This window comes from Thamnophis elegans, chromosome 14 (assembly GCF_009769535.1).
Source record: "Thamnophis elegans isolate rThaEle1 chromosome 14, rThaEle1.pri, whole genome shotgun sequence".
NCBI lineage: Eukaryota > Metazoa > Chordata > Lepidosauria > Squamata > Colubridae > Thamnophis > Thamnophis elegans.
The window spans coordinates 26,880,329-26,901,224 of NC_045554.1; the positions used below are offsets into that span (position 1 = coordinate 26,880,329).

General features: G+C 43.7%; 1 protein-coding gene across 2 annotated transcripts in view; it reads right to left on the reverse strand.

Annotated features, from left to right (window-relative positions):
• The window catches only part of CPNE2 (copine 2), a 135,271-nt gene that overhangs the window by 67,383 nt on the left and 46,992 nt on the right, over positions 1 to 20,896 (reverse strand). For both annotated transcript variants that reach the window (XM_032230428.1, XM_032230427.1), the window contains exons 3-4: positions 17,747 to 17,926; positions 10,729 to 10,803 (exon numbers count right to left, since the gene is read on the reverse strand). In XM_032230428.1, the coding sequence (XP_032086319.1) occupies positions 10,729 to 10,803; positions 17,747 to 17,926 (255 nt within the window). The remainder of the gene's footprint in view (positions 1 to 10,728; positions 10,804 to 17,746; positions 17,927 to 20,896) is intronic.

Here is a 20,896-nt window from a genome sequence, read left to right on the forward strand (position 1 = left end):
GGTATGGATTCTCAGTGGGCACTTGGACAAATGCCTTACTACGCAGACTCTGAATCCTATTGTTTAAAACTGGAGGCTGAAACTTACAACACACGCAGTTGGTAGGGCACTGCAACTCCTTCATTCATAGTAATCCTCCAAAGTCAACTGTGCAATGAATCAGGGAATGAATCAACTTGAATGAATGAAGTGGTTGTGTGTTGTACACTTACAAAAGCTCTATTCATTCAACCCCACTGAACTGGCCTTCTCTCCTTTCCATAAATGCAGCCAAGCCTTCTTCCCCCTCTGGTTTCTTCCAGGAGAAGGTCTCAAAGGTACTTTTTCAAAAGGCAACTGGACTTACTTTGGTTTCCCTGGAAGACATTTTGCTTCTCCTCCAAGAAGTGTGGATGAGTGAATGAGTATGGAACTTCCTTGGAACTGCCGAAAGGACACCCATTGGCACTGTTCAGGTGACCCTGTTCAGGCTCCTCCTGGAGCCTCAAAGACGCTCAGAGAGACTGCAAACGATCAGATGATTGCAAGGAATATAAATCCTTCCATTCTCTACCATTCAGTTACAACTGAAGAAGCTTCTTGGATGAGAAGTGAAATGTTTTCAAGGAAACAAGAAAACATAGAAACACAGTTGACATAGAAACACAGTTGACTTTTGAAAAAAAAAAAAAACCACCTTTGGGACACCCCTGACCTGGATGACTGAGAAACTCCGTAGAATTCAAGGAGAAAGCTTCCTTCAACTGAGAGGGAGCAACGGTGCCATTCTTGGCAAGCCATTTGCAATCTGTTACAGCTGGCAAGACATCATCCCTTCAAGCGTTGACCTGATTCCTCTCTGTTCCATGGGGCTAATTCTTTTGCAACCTTCCCTGCTTGATTGCTGACCAACTGAGTGCAGAGGGGGAATGGATGGCCTAGGGAAGTTTTCAGCAGCAGCAACAGCAGGTTGGCTATTCAGCAGGTGGCAGTCAAATCAGAGCAAGTTGTAATCTGTACTCATGATGCAGCCATAGAACCTCGCTTATTTTCTTCCATAGAGCCCCGACACACAGCCCTTTGACAAAGAAACTGCTTACAAGAGGAGGAGGAGTTCCATCTTTATTATCAAAATAGTTGTTATTACCTTAACATAACCTTGCAAGACTTCTGTGAACTGGTTGTCCTGTTTGTGGCTCTTTCTCCTGTCTCCTTTGGTCATTCCCACACAGACAAATTTATGGGGCAGTATAATACAGTCCCGTTTGGATTAAATGAAGAATGGACAGCCCATAAGATTCTAATGGTCTCTGAAATGGTATAGATCCTCCTGATCGACCAGGGGGCTGGGTTAGAAGACCTCCAAGGTCACATTCTATTCCATTCCATTCCATAGTCACATTCATATTCTACTCTACTCTACTCTACACTTTTTCTCTTCTCTTCTCTTCTACTCTACTTCTATTCTATTCTATGCTAATCTACTCTACTATTCTATTCTACTGTACTCCTATTCTATTCTATTCTATTCTAATCTACTCTACTCCTTTTCTATTCTATTCTATTCTACTCTACTTCTATTCTAATCTACTCTACTTCTATTCTATTCTATGCTAATCTACTCTACTCTACTTCTATTCTAATCTACTCTACTTCTATTCTATTCTATGCTAATCTACTCTACTCTACTTCTATTCTATTCTATTCTAATCTACCCTACTCCTATTCTATTCTATTCTATTCTAATTTACTCTACTCCTTTTCTATTCTATTCTATTCTATTCTACTCTACTTCTATTCTAATCTACTCTACTTCTATTCTATTCTATGCTAATCTACTCTACTCTTTTTCTATTCTATTCTATGCTAATCTACTCTTCTCTTTTTCTATTCTATTCTACTCTACTTCCATTCTATTCTAATCTATTCTACTTCTATTCTATTCTATGCTAATCTAATCTATACTCTTTTTCTATTCTATTCTACTTCTATTCTATTCTATTCTACTCTACTCTTTTTCTATTCTATTCTATTCTACTTCTATTCTAATCTACTCTATTTCTATTCTATTCTATGCTAATTACTCTTTTTCTATTCTATTCTATTCTATTCTATTCTATTCTATTCTATTCTAATCTATTCTAATTACTCTACTTCTATTCTATGCTAATCTACTGTACTCTGCTTCTATTCTATTCTATTCTATTCTAATCTACTGTACTCTACTTCTATTCTATTCTACTCTACTCCTATTCTGTTCTACTCTACTCTACTCTACGCATCACATCCATTCCATTCCATTCTGTTCCATTCCATTCCATTCCATTCTCGTGTCCTATCCTATTTTATCCTATCCCATCCCATTCCGTGGTGGGTTGCTAGCTGGTTTACTATCGTTTTGCTTGCGCTCGCACAATGTTTCTGCTCATGCACAGAAGCGTCCGGATGGGTGGGCAGAGCCTCCTGCTGCCGCCACTACCACTTCGGCCAAACTGTGATGAACTGGGAGCAACCCACCTCTGATCCCATCCTATCCCATCCTATCCCATTCTATTCTTAATGGTGCTTTGTGAACCTTTGTGAGCTTACTGCCAGTGGCTGGACTTTCTGCCTTTCATTGCCATCCCTTTTCCCCATTCTCTCCCCTTCCCACGTCCCAACCCAATTACAGTTGCTTTTGTGCACATGCCTATTCCTTTGAAAAAATGCCACAGCCCTGCTGACAAGGGGATTGACACAATTTTCCCCAACCAGAATCCCTCCAGATGTGGTGGGCCATACAGACAGCATATCTGGAGGGCAGGATGAGCCCAGATGTCAGCCAGAGATTCCACATCACTTTCAGACTCAGGATTCCCTCATCAATGGTTTTCTCTGGCAGAAGAAGCACAATTCCACCCGAAGAAGACTTGGAAAGCTCCACTCTGTTATAGCCAAACCTCGGACCAGTAAAGCACATCATTAAGGCCCCATGAAGGCTGTCCACAGAAAACAGCAAAACAACCATCCTTTGGCTCATTGAAATCAAGCAGCCAGATGGACCTGCCTTATGTTTTTAAACATGGTTATTTTCCACATTCAGTGCTGGAAATCACAAGTCCTGGGCCTTCAGGTCCTCTTTCTCTAGAGGCGGATTTCGGCAAAGTTCATCAAGCATGCTGAGCTATGGGCAAGTCTACAGGTCAAACGCCTCCATTGGGATCATCTCAAGGAATCGGCAAGGTGCAAATGAGGAGGACCAGAAAGAAAACTCCAAGAGGCAAAAAGACATTCAACAAAGAAACACCCCAAGGTTCAGCTATCTGGATGAAAACAAGGAAGAGTTGCTTAGTTGTGGCCTCGGAGCCATAGAAACAGTCAAAAACCCCTATAGATATCTTCTCCATTTACAGAATTACAGAAATTATGGAATAAGAGAGCTGGAAGGAACCTGGGAGGTCTTCTAGTCACTGCTCAAGCAGAAGACCCTATACCAATGTTGGCAAACCTTTTCGGCACCGAGTGCCAAAATGGGAGCGCATGGATGTGCATGGGCGTGTGTTGGAAACCAGAAGAGCAGCTGCCTGGTGTGCATGCGTGCGCCGGGCGGCTGATCTTCCAGTTTCTGGCATGCCCCATGCACATCGGCCACCAGATTTTCTGGTTTCTGGCACACATGTGTGTACGAAGACCAAGCTGGCTGCACGAGTGCCAGTTGGCATGCAGGTGTGAGCCAGAAACCGGAAGAGAAGCCACCCAGTGTGCATGTGCACAGCAGGAAGATGGTCTTTCAGTTTGCAGCATGCTCATGGGCGCCAATCCATCTGGTCTTCTCGTGTGCATGCATGCAAGAAACTGGAAGATCAGGTGGCCCGATCAGGTGCACACGCATGCTAGGCAGCTGCTCTTTCAGTTACCGGGTCTCCCGTTCATGGGAAGACCAGCTGGCCAGCATGCCGGAACCCGGAAGGGACAATGGATGATGGTTTGTGTGCCCCCCTGAGAGATGGCTCTGCATGGAACCTCTGGCACATGTGTGTCATGGGTTCACCATCACATCTCTACACCATTCCAGATAAGTGGCTGACCAGTCTCTCCATAAAAGCCTTCAGTAATGGAGAACCCACAACTTCTGAAGGCAAGCCCCTCCACTGGTTAATTATTCATTGCCTTTGATGTGTTTTGTTGTTCGATCACTAAGTTGGGTCCAGCTATTCGCAATCTAATGGACCACAGCATGCCAGGCCCTCCCATCCGCCACAGTCTCCCAGAGTTTGGCCAAATTTGTTTTTATTGTGTCGTCAATAATATACAACCATCTCATCCTCCATCATCCCCTTCTCCTTTCGACATCCATCTTTCCCAACATCGGGCCAAAAGATTTGAGCTTCAGCGTCAGTATTTCTCCTTGCAAAGGACAGTCGTGATTGATTTCCTTCTGAAATCACCTCCGTGGCCTGAATCTATTTTAAATATACCCAGTACAGCGATGTTGTCAGGCCTGTAGCCATATTCCTTTTGGATCTTTGGCCCGCCACACGTTCTATTATTCTACAATGTATTTTCTATTGTGGGAAAATGGCAGGGGGGATTGTAAGGCGTTAGATGCTATGTAGTCATAACAAAATTATTTCTAAAAAGACAAGGTCATCCTTCGTCTCTGCACCTCTGCACCTGAAAGGAACTGGATGGGTGGAACTGCCAGCATGGCAGTGGGAGATTGGACCATGGGATGGACTTGTGAGTGTGGGGGCAAGATCTTGAACTTTCAACTGGGTGGGGAAAACCAGGAAGCCTTCCGATTCGGGTTTTCCCAGATGTGCCAACATGGCTCTCTTAATAAATTGGAACTTTGATCAATACTTTGCCTTGGACTCTGATTTAATTTTGGATGCTATTTGGAACGCTGACACATGTAGTATTCAAAGGGTAGTCAATCCATCAGTTAATTGATCAATCAAATCTTTATAATGGTCACGGACCAGCATAAGGAGGGTGGGATGCAGTCAATTAAAAAAAAACATAAAGAAGATAAATAAGAAAAAGTAAGGGGTGGGATGGTTCAATGTTTCAAGACCCTAAGCTTGTCAACTGGGGAGCTGACAGCCCAGGTTTGAGACCCGAGAGCCACTTGATGGGATGCGCTCCTGTTACTTGCTCCAGCTCTGTTCACCTAGCAATTATAAAGCATGCAAATGCGAGTAGATAAATAAGTACCACTTCGGTGGAAAGGTAAACAGTTCCATGTGCCTTTGGTGTACAGCTATGCTGGTCACATGACCATGGAAGTGTCTTTGGACAATACAAGTTCCCTTGGCTAAGCAACGGAAATGACTACCATGTCCTAGACAAACGTTCTCCAACCTTTCCAGTTGGCAGTCGGTGCGCAGGGCTGAGAGGATGGTTTTGTGCGAGCAGCACACATGTACACTCCACTTGTGCAAATGGGGCTGCGAGCGCAGATGCCTGCCACTTGTGTAAGTGGGGCTGCATGGACACACAAACACACCAACCCACCACTTACACGGCCAGATTGCGAATAGGCCAAGACCTAGTAGCCACCCGCAGCCCAGAGATTGGGGACTCCTGCCCTAGACTATAACACAACTGGACAAGGAAACCTTCACCTTTCGATAAATATTATGGAAAGTTAGAAGATATGTACAGTAGATATATTAAAACAGAAAGAATATAGAAAACAGGAATCTAAAATGTAATACGCAAAGAGGGGTCAATCCAATCCAATCTTTATTACCATCATAGATCTGCCTAAAGAGGATGGGATACAGTCAAGGAAAAAAATTATGAGAAGCTGGAAGAGATCAAAATATATTTAAACAGAGAGCATAGATGTAGGGGGAAGAGAGTCTAAAAGAAACTAAAAGGTGAGATTGGAGCACTTGGCTGGGTCTAAGGGAGCAGAAAGGTTAGCCTGTGGCAGACTATATCAAATTACAGAGCACTCTGGGATGATGAACTAAATGCTCATTAAGTCTGGTTTGATGGCACAGGGCATGACCTGATGGATTTTAAGTGCTGCTGTGCAGAACCTGGCAATAATACATGTTTAGTAAGGTCGGTTCTGAGAAGAGCAGGGCGGTATAAGACTGACCTGTCCCTCCTGGGTATTTATACCGTAATGGTGAAATGAAGCTAGTAAAAATGTTTCTGTACTGCAGGCAATGGGCAAATGACACTCCATTGTTTGTGTGTGTCCAGAGTCACAGGAGCCTTGTGTCTCCAAGGAAGAAATCTTCTCACCTTCAAGGTCAGCTGGGAGGGGGGGAGACATTGCACCAGGTTGCGCCCTCTGGAACGAACTCCCCGTGGAGATCCGGACCCTCACCACCCTCCAGTCCTTCCACGCCGCCCTAAAGATCTGGCTGTCCCGGCTGGCCTGGGGTTAAGATTCTAACCCCACTCGAATTGTGTGACTGTTGTGTTTTTAATAATGATGTTTTGTCTTTATGTTAGAAATTGTTTGTCCTTCCCCCCCTCTTTTGAACTGTGAGCCGCCCTGAGTCCCCCCAGGGAAAAGGGCGGCATACAAATAAAGGGAAAATGAAAAAAAAATGAAAAAAGGTTCCTTAGGTGGTACTTATCTTTCTCATCATCTCATCATTCTTACTACCTTCTATTATTCTCTAGGACTATCACTTCTTGTTGTATCTTATGGTTAATGATTGAAACGATGATTTATGATGAATGATCTATCGCTTTGTTGTTTGCATGTACACTGAGAGCTTATGCACCAGAGACAAATTCCTTGTGTGCTCAATCACACTTACTCAATAAAGAATTCTGTTCCGTTCCATTCCAGCCCTTTCCATTCCAGTCTAGTCTAATTTCTATTCAGGACTATTCTATTCTATTATGTCTGTTCATTTCTGTTCTGTTCTAGTCCAGTCCAGTCCATTCTATTCTTCCTTTATTGTATTCTTTCTCTATTCTGTTCTGTTTCATTCTGTTCCATTCTATCCTTTCTCTTCCGTTCCGTTCTATTTTACTTTATTTAGGTATATTATAGGGGAGGCAGAATACCTGTACATTTACTGCCAATAAAGGTTGCAGGCTTGGTTAGATCCAGTTGGCATTCTGACTCTGATGCATACTGTTAGAACATAGAACATATACTGATAGGGTTGGATAGGGCCTTGGAGGTCTTCTAGTCCAACCCCATGCTTAAGCAGGAGACCCAAATGGATATCCAATCTCTTCTTGAAAATGTCCAATAATAGAGCAGCCACAACTTCTGAAGGCAACCAGTTCCATTGGTTAATTGTTCTCACTGACAGGAAATTCCTCCTTAGTTCTAGATTAGGTTTCTCCTTGATTAGTTTCCATCCGTCTCTCCTTGTCCTTCCCTCAAGAGCTTTGGAAAATAGGACAACCCACTCTTTGTTATGATAGCCCCTCAGCTAGTGGAAGGCAGCTATCATGTCCCCCCTAGTCCTTCTCTTCATTAGGCTAGATCCCTGATCTCTAATGATCCATAGATCCCTCAGGTATTGTACCACTTAGCCTCTGGGCACCTTTTCATCTTTGTTCTTCTATGGTTGTTTTCTTAGGCTCATTTCTTCGGCAGTTAGTTAAACCTTTAAAGACACTTTAAAGGGTTCTTGGTCCTTTTCTTCTCTTGTTCGCTTTACAGCACAGGAGTTAAACCATTTAAAACTTCCCCAGAGGTTGTTGAGTGATCTCCTAACACAGAGGTCTTCAAACTTGGCAACATTAAGACTTGTGGACTTCAACTCCCAGAATTCCCAATGCTGGAATTCAATTCTTTCAATATTGGAATTTGTCCTTCTTTTCACTAGGCTAGAAGTACCCAGTTCCTGCAACTGTTCAACTCTCCTGGGGATACTATATAGGAGCACCACTCTGGCTGCAATTTAAGAGAAGCTTCTCCAAACTTGGCAACTTTCAGACTTGTGGACTTCAACTCCCAGAATTCCCCAGCCATTCCCAGAATTCTGGGAGTTGAAGTCCACAAGTCTTAAAGTTGCCAAGTTTGGGGACCCCTGCCATAATACATGTTACCCCTCACAAGCCCTCCAGCTCATCTCACAGGTCCTGTATCATTATTAAGCGTGGAACTCTTCCCACCTGAAGTATATGGCGATAAAAGAGAACAAGACATGGAGAGAGAGAAAAAAACACCCTTTTAAAACACGGTTCAGAGAGGGCGATTTCTGGCTTTACTCCCATGTGCAGACTGAGTGTGCTCCTTCTCATTAGCACAACTAACTGTTGGAAAAGGCAGGCCTCCGTGTGCAACCAGAAGAAGGCCTGTTGCTAAGATACCTGTTGCTAAGTAGTAAGCTTGCTCTTACTCACCAAACGCTCCAGATTATCTCTCTATCGAGCCCTTTGCAATTGTTTCGGTCTCGTGGCTCTTTTGCACATGAAAGAATTGGCAAAAATAACTTGGATCCATGTTTGGGGGCAGGAGTGTGCCATTGCACACCCAGGCACACATCGGTGCAAATGGTTTTCCTGCTCATAATGACTTAATAGCTGTAGGACTTGTATACCACTTCACAGTGCTTTACAACCCTCTCTAAGCAGTTTACAGAGTCAGCCTCTTACACCCAACAATCTGGGTCCTCATTTTATCCCCCTCGGAAGGGTGGAAGGCTGAGTCAACACTGAGCTGGTCAGGATTGAGCACTTAACAGTGGGCAGAGTCAGCCTGCAATACTGCAGGGCTCAGAGTTGCCTGAAATACCATGTTATTCTGAGCATTTTCACATAAAAGTCATACAAAATCTCAAGAGCTTGATTGCCAAAAGCTCAACTATTAAAAAAAGAGGATGATTTGTTTTTGTATTCACTGCTTGGAAAGAAAGCATTAGTTCCACTCTGGACTTAGTCAAAGAAAGAATAGACGTTGATCACCTTATGTGGATAGTCCCAGTGAGAATCTTTCCCTCCCTTGACCATTTCTCTATCAATACAATGTGGCCATGGCATTTACTAACGATGAAGATACAACAGCGAAACCCAGCAAAAAATAAACTTGATAATTTAAAAAAAACCACAAGCCTTTAGGTAAAGTGTAAAAATATTTCCACCTTATATTATTTCAGTGGCAGTATTATATTTCAGGAACTGAATCTGGGACCTCTTTGGTAAATAACAATAGCACTTCAACTTACATACCGCTTCATGTGGGAAAGAATAGCAATAGCATTTAGACTTTTATACTGCTTCACAGTGCTTTACAGCCCCCTCTAAGCGCTTTACAGAGTCAGCCTCTTTCCCCCAACAATCTGGGTCCTCTTTTACCCACCTCGGAAGGATGGAAGGCTGAGTCAACCTTGAGTAGGTTAGGATTGGTAGTGAGCAGATTCAGCCTGCAATACTGCATTCTAACCACTGGGAAGGAAGGGAGGGAGGGAGGTCAATAGCAATAGCACTTAGACTTATATAGTGCTTTATACTGCTTTACAGTTCTCTCTAAGTAGTTTACAGAGTCAGCCTCTTGCCCCCAACAATCTGGGTCCTCATTTTACCCACCTCAGAAGGATGGAAGGCTGAGTCAACCTTGAGTAGGTTAGGATTGAACTACTGGTAGTGAGCAGATTCAGCCTGCAATACTGCATTCTAACCACTGGAAAGGAAGGAAGGGAGGGAGGGAGGGAGGGCAATAGCAATAGCACTTAGACTTATATAGTGCTTTATACTCCTTTACAGTTCTCTCTAAGCAGTTTACAGAGTCAGCCTCTTGCCCCCAACAATCTGGGTCCTCATTTTACCCACCTCAGAAGGATGGAAGGCTGAGTCAACTTTGAGCCTGCTGAGATTCGAACTATTGACAGTGGGTAGAGTTAGCCTGCAATACTGCATTCTAATCATTGTTCAGAGGAAGGAAGGAAGGGAAGGGAAGTGGAAGGAAGGAAGATAGCAATAGCATTTAGACTTATATACTGCTTTACAGGGCTTTGCAGCCCTCTCTAAGCAGTTTACAGAGTCAGCCTCTTGCCCCCAACAATCTGGATCCTCATTTTACCAACCTTGGAAGGATGGAAGGCTGAGTCAACCTTGAGCCGGTCAGGATCGAACTACTGGCAGTGAGCAGGGTTGGCCTGCAATACGGCATTCTAACCACTGCACATCATGGATGATGGATGGATAGATGGGCAACAGCAACAGCACTTAGACTTATACGCTGCTTCCTTGTGCTTTACAGCCTCCTCTAAGAGGTTTACAGAGTCAGCCTCTTGCCCCCAACAATCTGGATCCTCCTTTTACCGATGTCGGAAGGATGGAAGGCTGAGTCAACCTTGAGCCGGTGAGAATTCAGGTGGTGGGCAGCCTGCAATAGTGCATTCTAACCACTGAACCATCAAGGCTCACAGAGACTCTTTCATAGACAAATTGAGACGTAAAGAGGGTTGTCTGTGTAGCTCACAGTGGCCTGAGGCAAGTTTTATCAGAACATTCCCATAGCAACCCCTGAATGTGCAAATGCTTCTTTTAACTAAGATGATTGTTCTCTGTAGATAACAAAAGGGCGGGAAGAGATATATTGCACTTATATTGCTTATGAATATGTATGCATGCATCCTTTCCCCCTTGCTTTCTGAAATGTACGAGTGCCTCTCTGTACACAGACATGTGTCTCCCACTATCCCTTTGGATGAGACCCCCCCCCCCCTCCATTATGCTCTGTCTAATAAATCACTGCAGTGAGCCTTGATTGTTTGTTTTCGGTCCTGCACTTTGATTCCATACTTTAACGCCACATGTCTGAAAAGATCACCCTACCGTTATCATTCCCTTTCCGGCTGGTTTTCCATTCCCGAGAACGAGTGCTCTTGTTACTTTCTTGCTTGAGACAATCTAAAGAAGAAAAGAAAGAAGAAAATAGGTTACGGTTGTCCTCACTTACCGAACAATTGTACAGAGATCATTCAAAGTTTACGATGGCATTGAAAAAGGAGATTTAGGACTGGCCCTTGAATCGGCAGCTGTTGCATCATCGTAGGACGATGTGGTCACCATTTGGATCTTTTACTTCTGGCTTCCGACAAAGTCAATTGGGAAGCTGGAAGGAAGTCGCAAATGACAATATGGAATTTGTTTAATAATGACAAGCAGAAGCGTCGGAAATACTATTACGTGGTTTGGGTTTGGGTTGGGTGGTGTTGGGTTGGGTTGGGTTGAGTTGGGTTGGGTTGAGTTTAGCTTGTTAATTAGCCCATAGGCCATGTAGAATGCAGAGTTCCAAACACCACTTATTGATAAAATCCTACAAAACAATTTAAAACTGGAGTAAAATACAATAATTTGATATATAGATAATTGAAAAAAAGGTAAAGTTATATTTCAGTATCATCCCTACAATCTACCCCAATCAGTCCCACATATGTCGATATCAGCAAACCATTTTACTCAAGTACTATGCCGTATTAAATGTTGTTTTTCGAATTCTAACCGCGCATAAGGTATGTTGTTTTAATATGGGGTTTCCAATGGGTCATTTGTTTAATATTGTCTGCAGAGCTGGATGGGAAGCAGCTTCAATGCAGCTGTTGTCTCTTTTTTGCAGAGGTGCTTGGCTCGCACAATCTTGGATCACAGATTTACATTTGCAATCGTGGCAAATATCTGAAGCTCGGATGTAGGGTAAGGGTGAAGGTTCGTTGTCTGAGCTTGTTGTTCAGTTTAGAACGTTTCGTTACCAGGCTAGGTAACATCTTCAGTGGAGTTTGGTGTCAGTGTTCTGTTTATAGCAGAATTCTTCTGCTTATAATACAATACTATAGCAGAGTTGGAAGGGACCTTGGAGGTCTTCTTGTCCAACCCCCTGCCTAGGCAGGAAACCTATACCATTTCAGACAAATGGCTAACCAACATCTTCTTAAAGACTTCCAGTGTTGGGGCATTCACAACTTCTGGAGGCAAGTAGTTCCACTGATTAATTGTTCTAACTATCAGGAAATTCCTCCTCAGTTCTAAGTTGCTTCTGTCCTTGATTAGTTTCCACCCATTGCTTCTTGTTCTACCCTTAGGTGCCTTGGAGAATAGTTTGACTCCCTCTTCTTTGTGGCAACCCCTGAGATATTGGAAGACTGTTATCCTGTCTCCCCTAGTCCTTCTTTTCATTAAACTAGACATACCCAGTTCCTGCAACCGTTGTTCATATGTTTTAGCCTCCAGTCCCCTCATCCTCTTTGTTGCTCTTCTCTGCACCCTTTCTGGAGTCTCCACATCTTTTCTACATTGTGGCGACCAAAACTATATAACAGCTTAAGGTGTAGGTGTGCCAACCTGCCACGCTCATGAGGCCATCAAAGCCTGAAGCTCCACAAGCAATTCCTTCAACACACACTGACCCACAATTAGCCTATGAACCCCCCCCCCCCCAGAATCCAAATCAACCGCACAGCCAACCAGAGACCGTACCAACCCATACAAGCCCCCAACCAGCAGTTAACCTCCTAATGATCCTGACCTGATGTCATCTCTTTATCACAAGACTCTCACTGATGACTCACAGCTGATCCATCACAAGACTCTCACTTGACACACCCACACCTGAAGCCCTTAAAAACTCTGACACTGAAATCCCCTAAACCAAGGGTCTCCAACCTTGGCAACCTTAAGACTTAGGAACTTCAACTCCCAGAATTCCTCAGCCTCTTTCCTCATAAGTCATGGACTCACTGTATATAAGCCTCCTGCCTTGATCAGGGGATTGGTTTAGAACAGGGGTCTCCAACCTTGGCAACTCTTAAGACTTGTGGCCTTCAATTCCCAGAGTTCCTTGTTCTGACCGAAGCTTCCCAAGGGCCTGAAGCAAACTCCTGGTCCTGACAAAAATCCCTTTTATTAATTTACTATGAATTGTGCTCATTCACACCCAGCAAAGTCTTTCAAGGGAGGATTTACAGTCACAGACCTTATCTGGCTTGGATCTGCAGAACTTGGCAAGGAGTCTCGGAGAGTCACAAACCAATGAAGCGAACTAATTGTCCACTGCAAACTCCACTCCCCTTTCGTTCCTCTTTTATTTCCTCTGGGAGGGGGCATTCATCGTCCACCTGTGGCGTTACTCCCAAATCGACCCCTGTTCTTTAGCTGTTTCCCTCGTCTGGCAGCTCTGCGCATGTGCACACTGGGAACAGGCTCCAGCTGTTCTTCTGCCTCACTGATGTCTGACTCTGAAGGCAATTGATAACTGGCATACAGCCGTGGCCCCCTCTCTGCCTCTGACACAGAGCCTTCCTCAGAGCCTTCCCCGGACTCCAAGACTGACCCATGTTCCTCCCCAACCTCCTCGCTGTCCGAATCTGCTGCCTGCTCCACTAGCCACTGGTGGGCCGCAACATTCCTCAGCTTTGCTTCCAGGTAGGATATCTCTTTAATAGTGGGCAACTTTAAGACTTGTGGACTTCAACTCCCAGAGTTCCAATTCTGGGAGCTGAAGTCTGTAAGTCTTAAAGTTGCCAAGGTTGGAGACCCTTGCCCTAAACTCCACCGAAGATGTTACCTAACCTGGTAACAAAACTTTCGGAAACCAACCCACAAGCTCGGAGAACGAATCTTCACCCTGATTTACATACAGCCTATAGATATGCACGCCTGCTGACCCCCATGCACCCCATATGGGTGTTCACATGCAAATTTGGAAATAAGGCTTGCCATTTGCAAGAGAGAGGGTATTCTCAGCCTACATAGGAGGCTGCTCATTCTTCAGCGCAGAGATGAGCTGCAAGCTGCTTTCTGTTTGCCCACTGATGGTACCCATGGCTACCTGCTGAACGGAGCTTCCATCATGCGGGAGGGAGAACCGCGCTGCACAAAGCTCGCTTTATTTAGTCGGAAGCATCTCCTACATTCTTAGCAGAATTGGTGGGCAGGAGAACTGGAGGTGTTGGAATAGAGAATAGAGGGTCCTCGTTTGCGCAGAGAAGCATCTTGGGTGAATTTGTTTATTTATTTAGTTTGTCAAACATGGAAAAGATAACAGGTATAAAGCAAAAGCATAAATATGAACACAGCCAATGGGTACGAATCAGAGGTGGGTTGCCACCGGTTCGGACTGGTTCAGCCGAACTGGTAGTAACTTGGCGGCCTGGGTCACTGGAACTGGTAGCGACACAGGCCTGTCATGCCCTCAAATTGGTTCTCCAGGTGGCACCGTAGGTGCTGCCATCTTGGGTTTTTTGCTTCTGCGCATGCTCAGAGCAATTTCGGTGGCACTGTGCATGCACACACAGCGCGCATCAAGCGCAAGCAGCATGACCCCCAGCAAACCTGCAGTAGCGGCTGCTGCAACCCACCCCGGTACAAATAAATGGGGACAGTAGGACAGGGACGGTAGGCACGCTGGTGCGTTTATGCACGCCCCCTTTACGGGCTTCTTAGGAGTGGAGTGAGGTCCACAGTAGACAGTCTAAGGTTAAAGTATTGGGAGTTTGAGGAGTGTAACAATGGAGTCAGGTAGAGCATTCCAGGCGTTGATCACTCTATTGCTGAAGTCGTATTTTCTGCAATCGAGTTTGGAGCGGTTAACCTTGAGTTTGTATCCATTGTTTGCCTGTGCATTATTGCAGTTGAAATCATTGACAGGTAGGATGTTGTAGCAGATAATTTTGTGTACTATGCTCAGACCGAAGGCGGCGTAGTTCTAAATTTTCTAAGCCCAACATATCAAGCCCGGTGATGTAAGGGATTCTCTTGTGAATAGAGGCCAATCCCTCCTTCTCCGACACTGGGGCTGGTGAAGGTGTCAGGCTAGGAGTCAGGAGACCCTCCCAAAAATAATCCAGTCCCCCCAATAAGTCGCAGACGCTCCCTGGAGGATTTTGAGCCAGTCATTTTCTCAGTTCAACCCCCCCCCCCCCCCAAACAGCAATTGTCAATGGACTGAAGCAAAACTAGGGGGAGGAAATTTATTTTGGGATTTTCTTCCAGCCACAACTTAAATGATAAACCAAGTGACATTATTTGATTGAGCTACCTTCTTCTCCCTTATGAGTAGCATGTTCTTCCTGCTAGGTGAAGAACTTACATATGGGAAGGAGTTATGTACTATAATTCCTCTATTCCCAGGGCCGACTGTTACATTCAATTATAAATAATTAAAATTGTGTTTCACGCTAACACGGTGGGAATAACCACAAGTAATTTCTCTTCCAAGGGGCACAAAACAAACCCTGCATTTATTAATACTGGATTTCGTGCAGTGTTAATGCAATATTGGGTTTTCAGTTCAATTGTTTAGAACATGAAGGAAGTGTGTTTTTGTTTTATTTTTATAGTTACAATGTACACTGAAGATGGCATTTAATTTCGTTGCATGAGATGCAGTGACAATAAAGGGAACTAACTTGGTAAAGAGTCATAGTTTGCTTTTCCACAAGAAATTTCTCCCAATATTTTTCTTCTCTTTTTCACCTGCTAATAATCAGAGCCGTGCATCCTTTGGGAATTCTTTGGTGAGAATCGCTCAGCTATTACTTCAAACAGCCGTCTTTCCTTGGCCTTCTGTGGGCGCCTGAAATGGAGATGCTGCTGTTTTAAGAAGTTGAAGTTTATGTGTTTCTGAAAACAGCAACATCTTTTTTCGGCATGGAAGCACGGAAAAATTCATCTTGCTTGAAAAAAAAGCAGGGAAGTGTTGTGTTCATGATCTGAAGCCCAATTCTTAAAAGCATTTTCCAAAGTGCCTAACAGTTCTTGATCACATCCTTTCCTTTCTCTTTCTCTTTTCTTTCATTCCTCTTTTCCTTTCCCATTCCTCTTTTCCTTTCCTTTCCTTTCTCTTTTCCTTTCCTTTCTCTTTTCCTTTCCTTTCTCTTTTCCTTTTCCTTTCCTTTCCCTTTCTCTTTTCCTTTCCCATTCCTCTTTTCCTTTCCTTTCTCTTTTCCTTTCTCTTTTCCTTTCCTTTCCTTTACCTTCCTCCTAGCTCCTCTTCTCTCTTCTCTTCCCATCTCTTCTCCATCCCCCTCCCTTCTTGTCCCCTCTCTTCCCTTCCCTCCCTTTTCTTTCCCTTCCATCCCCTCTTGTCCTTTCCTCCCCTCCCTTCCTATCTCCTTTTCTTCCTTTCTTCCATTCCTTCCATTCCCTTCCCTCCCTTTTCCTCCCCTCTTGTTCCTTCCCTTACGTTTCCTCCCCTCCCGACCCCTCTTCTCCCTTCTCCTGTTCTCCTTCCCCTCCCTTCTCCTCTCCTCCTCTCTCCTCCCCTTCCCCTTTGCCCCTTCCCTTCCCCTGCCTCCCACTCTTTCTCTTCTTTTCTTAACTCATCATTCATCTTCTTAGCATATGAATACCCTACAAGAGTAATCATGAGTTTAGACAATTATTCAAAGGGCAGGCAAATCCTTGGCTGATTAGACCATTAAGCAAGCACCAGTCACAATGTGTTCACTGAACTGTCACAGACAGAAACATTCAAATGTCTGAATGACTCAGAATACATGATAGCAGCGTTGATGCTTTTATATGGAGGGAGGGAGAGTAACTTGCATACAGTCCCCAACCCCAATTATGGAGGGGTCTCTTATAATCCCCTCCCACCATATTGCTTATCTTATTAAAACAAATCACCAGTTCCCAGAGGTGGGCCTGTCCATTTTTAAAAGCACCAAAGTTTGCTTTGAACCCTTTTTCTAAGGCTCCAAAATAATATAATAAGGTTGAATCACATCATTCCACACACCAGGGTAGGAAAAAAAATAAAAATGTGATTTGTCTTCCCTGCTTTATGTTCTCCTCACTTCTAACTGTCTAGTACCAAAGAACAAGATCCAGAATGTTACTGATCTCTGGTGCCATGTGTCTCAATGTGTGACCTGATCTGGATTGGAGAGCTAAGCAGGGTTGACTCTAGTCAACTCTTGAATGAGAGACCATCACAAAAGCCCAGAGCTTTGGACTTTTTAGAAGACAATAAAGTACTTTTATACTGTTGCCAAGGAAACAATAAGGATGAGTTTATAAAGTCGCCAGGAATTGAGCTTGTTTTAAGGAAACTGAAAGGTAGGGCTTTGATCAAGGGAGGTATTAATTCCACTCTATAAAGCCTTAGTAAGGCCACACCTAGAGTACTGCATCCAGTTTTGGTCTTCACACTATAAAAAAGATGTTGAGACTCTAAAAAAAAGTGCAGAGAAGAGCAACAAAAATGATTAGGGGACTGGAGACTAAAACATATGAAGAACGGTTGCAGGAACTGGGCATGGCTAGACTAGTGAAGAGAAATACCAGGGGAGACAGGAGAGCAGTCTTCCAATATTTGAGGGGCTGCCACAGAGAGGAAGAGGTCAAGCTATTTTCCAAAGCACCTGAAGGCCAGACAAGGAATAATGGTTGGAAATTGATCAAGGAGCGATTCCACCTGGAAATATTTTCTGACAGTGAGAACAATCAACCCATGGAACAGAAGTTGCCTTCAGAAGTTGTGGGAGCTTCATCACTGGAGGCTTTCAAGAAGAGACTGGACTGCCATCTGTCAGAAACGGTGTAGGGTCTCCCACTTGAGCAGAGAGTTACTGGACTAGATGACCTACAAGATCCCTTCCAACTCTGTTAATCTGTTAAATCTAGGGGTTATCACAAAGAAATGGTGGACCAACCTCTCTGGATGTCCTCCAGCAGAAGATGGAGAGGCATGTATCAGGGGCATTTCAGTTTGGATTCTTGACCTGGTCAGAGGGTTGAGCAGCTTGATTGACTCAATGGCTCCCACCAGCTTAAGGAATGAACCTTCTTCCCCATCACTTTTTTCTACCCTCTTTCTCTTCCCAAGAGCCTGAATAGTCACAACGACACTCACCGATCCCAGAGTGCAAGAAAATTCTCCCAGGAAGTCATGTTCGTACAGTTGCATGCTTGATTTGTCTTGGTCAAACAAGGCAAATTTCAACTTCTGGACCTCCTCAAAGTGATAATCTATGATGAACTTTTTAGAGAAAGCCGGGTTGAGATTGTTTATCGCCGTTTCTGTCCTGTCGATCTACAAAGAGAAAAAGTAGAAGGAAAGAATGGATGAGTTGATCAAGAATCTTTATGAATGAGATGATATTTCCTTGAGAGTAATTTAAGGCTGGGGACATATGGTGGAACTGCTATGAAAACACTTATGTAAGGTTCAGTTTGAAAATAACTTCCTTTTTCATAATGGCCCACCAGATATCCAAACCGTAGTTTAGCAAAGTTGCATCTGCAAACTGCACTAGTAGATGGGTATTCAGAAGTTAAGGGCATTTCTCACATCTGTTGAATGATTATGTGCTTTTTAATATTAATTAATATATTAATAAGTGTGACTAGCTATCAACAGAGCAAGACTGAATTTTTTACAAATGGAGGCTGACAACAAATATTATCATCTCACACTGGAAAGAAACATCTGCATTTGATTCAATATAGAACAGAATAGAATAGAATTCTTTATTGGCCAAGTGTGATTGGACACACAAGGAATTTGTCTTTGGTGCAGATGCTCTCAGTGTACATAAAAAGACAAGATACATTCGTCAAGAATCATAAGGTACAAACACTTAATGATAGTCATAGGGTACAAATAAGCAATCAGGAAACAAACAATATCAATATAAATTGTAAGGATACAAGCCACAAAGTTACAGCCCTGCAGTCATAAGTGGGAGGAGATGGGTGATAGGAATGATGAGAAGACTAATAGTAATAGTAATAATAATGCAGCCTTAGTAAATGGTTTGACAGTGGTGAGGGAACTATTTGTTTAGCAGAGTGATGGCATTCAGGGGAAAAAACTGTCCTTGTGTCTAGTTGTCTTGGTGTGCAGTGCTTCATAGTGGCATTTTTAGGGTAGGAGTTGAGGGGTCTGTAAATATTTTCATGGCCCTCTTTTTGATTCGTGCAGTGGACAGCAATAGCAATAGCAGTTAGACTTATATACCGCTTCATAGGGCTTTCAGCCCTCTCTAAGCGGTTTACAGAGTCAGCATATTGCCCCCAACAACAATCCGGGTCCTCATTTTACCCACCTCGGAAGGATGGAAGGCTGAGTCAACCTTGAGCCGGTGAGATTTGAACCGCTGAAGTGCAGATAACAGTCAGCTGAAGTGGCCTGCAGTACTGCACCCTAACCACTGTGCCACCTCAGCTCGACAGGTCCTCCATGGAAGGCAGGTTGGTAGCCATTGTTTTTTCTGCAGATCTAATTATCCTCTGAAGTCTGTTTCTGTCTTCTTGGGTTGCAGAGCCAAACCAGACAGGTATGGAGGTGCAGAGGACAGACTCAATGATTTTGCTTTGCCAACATTTGAATTACCTTAACTTTTTTTTTCAACTGGAGGAGACTACAGTAATATTGTATGACCAAAAAGTTTTGGGACTTGCCCCATTCATAAAACAATTACCAGCCCTCCTGTATTGCTACACTTATCAGCGTGGTTGTGTCGATCTTTTAATACTACTGATATATTTATTCTATTTATTATTATTATTGCATAATAACACTGTTTAAAATTAAAAGTGATTAAAAGAGCCCCTGCTGGATCTGAGCACAGCTTTCTTACAGTTTCTCCAGCTTTTCACACCAGCCACCCAAACCCCCCTTGGGCTTCTCAGTAGCTGCCTAAAAACCCCAAGGGGTCCTTCGCCGAGCCTATTCCTTACTTTCTGTAGTCGCTTATTAATTGATTGGTCTTATGACCATATCAAACCCCGCTAGCCAGGCAAAATGAAATGAAAAGGTTGATTTGATTGTTGCTTGTGTAAGGCTACTTCAGCTGACTGCAGTTCTGCAGTTCGGCTGTTCAAATCTCACCGGCTCAGGGTTGACTCAGCCTTCCATCCTTCCGAGGTGGGTAAAATGAGGACCCGGATTGTTGTTGGGGGCAATATGCTGACTCTGTAAACCGCTTAGAGAGGGCTGAAAGCCCTATGAAGCGGTATATAAGTCTAACTGCTATTGCTATTGCTAAGGGGGCGAGAGACAGGTACCATATTTTTCTGAGTCTAAGACACACCTTTCCCCCCCCCCCCAAAAAAGAGGGTGAAAATCTGGGTGCATCTTATACACTGAATACAGCATTTTTGGCATCCCAAAACCCTGCCCCTTTGCAAAAATGGCTGTGCATAGCCTTTGGGAGGCTTCCAGTGTGCTCCTAGGGGCTGGGGAGGGCAACAGCAAGCGAAAAACAGGCCGTTTTTTGCTCATTTTTGCCTCCCCAGCTCCCAGGAGCACTTTACAAGCCTCCTAAAAGCTCTGCAAGCCCTTTTGGGGGGCAAAAAATGAGCCCATTTTTGCAAAAAAGAGGTCTTTTTTGCTTGTTTTTGCCCCCCCTCCCAGCCCCCAGGAGCACTTTGGAGCACTTTGCAGGCCTCTCAAACTCTCTACATGGCCCACTTTTCACAAAAATGAGGTGTGCAGAGGGTTGCGGGGGGTCTGCAGAGTGCCAAAACATTTTTAATTTACCTCTTCAAAATCTTGGTGTATCTTATACTCTGGTGCGTGTTATACTCCTAAAAATATGGTACCCTGGTCTATATACCAAATGAATGACCCATTGGGATCCTCATCTCAAAACAACTTACCTTATGGGTGGCCAGAACCGGAAAATAACATTTAACACAGCACAGGACTTAAGCAAAATGGTTCGGTTGAGACCTGCATATGTCTGACTGATTGGGGTAGATTGCAAAGGTGACACCTAAATGTAATTTTATCGTATTTTATTTATTGTATTCTATTCCAATTTCATTTTAGACTGTATTTGATTCCAATTTCATTTTAAATCGTCTTTTATTCCGATTCCATTTGAAATTGTATTTTATCAAATTTCATTTTAAATTGCTTTTATCAAATTTTAGTAACCATTTGTTTCTGGAACTTTGCACTTTGATATGGCCCAAGGGCTAATCCATAAAGACCCAATCTCAATGAAAAGGATGAATTCAGAAGAACTTCAGCAACCGAACGACTTCCAATCTAGAT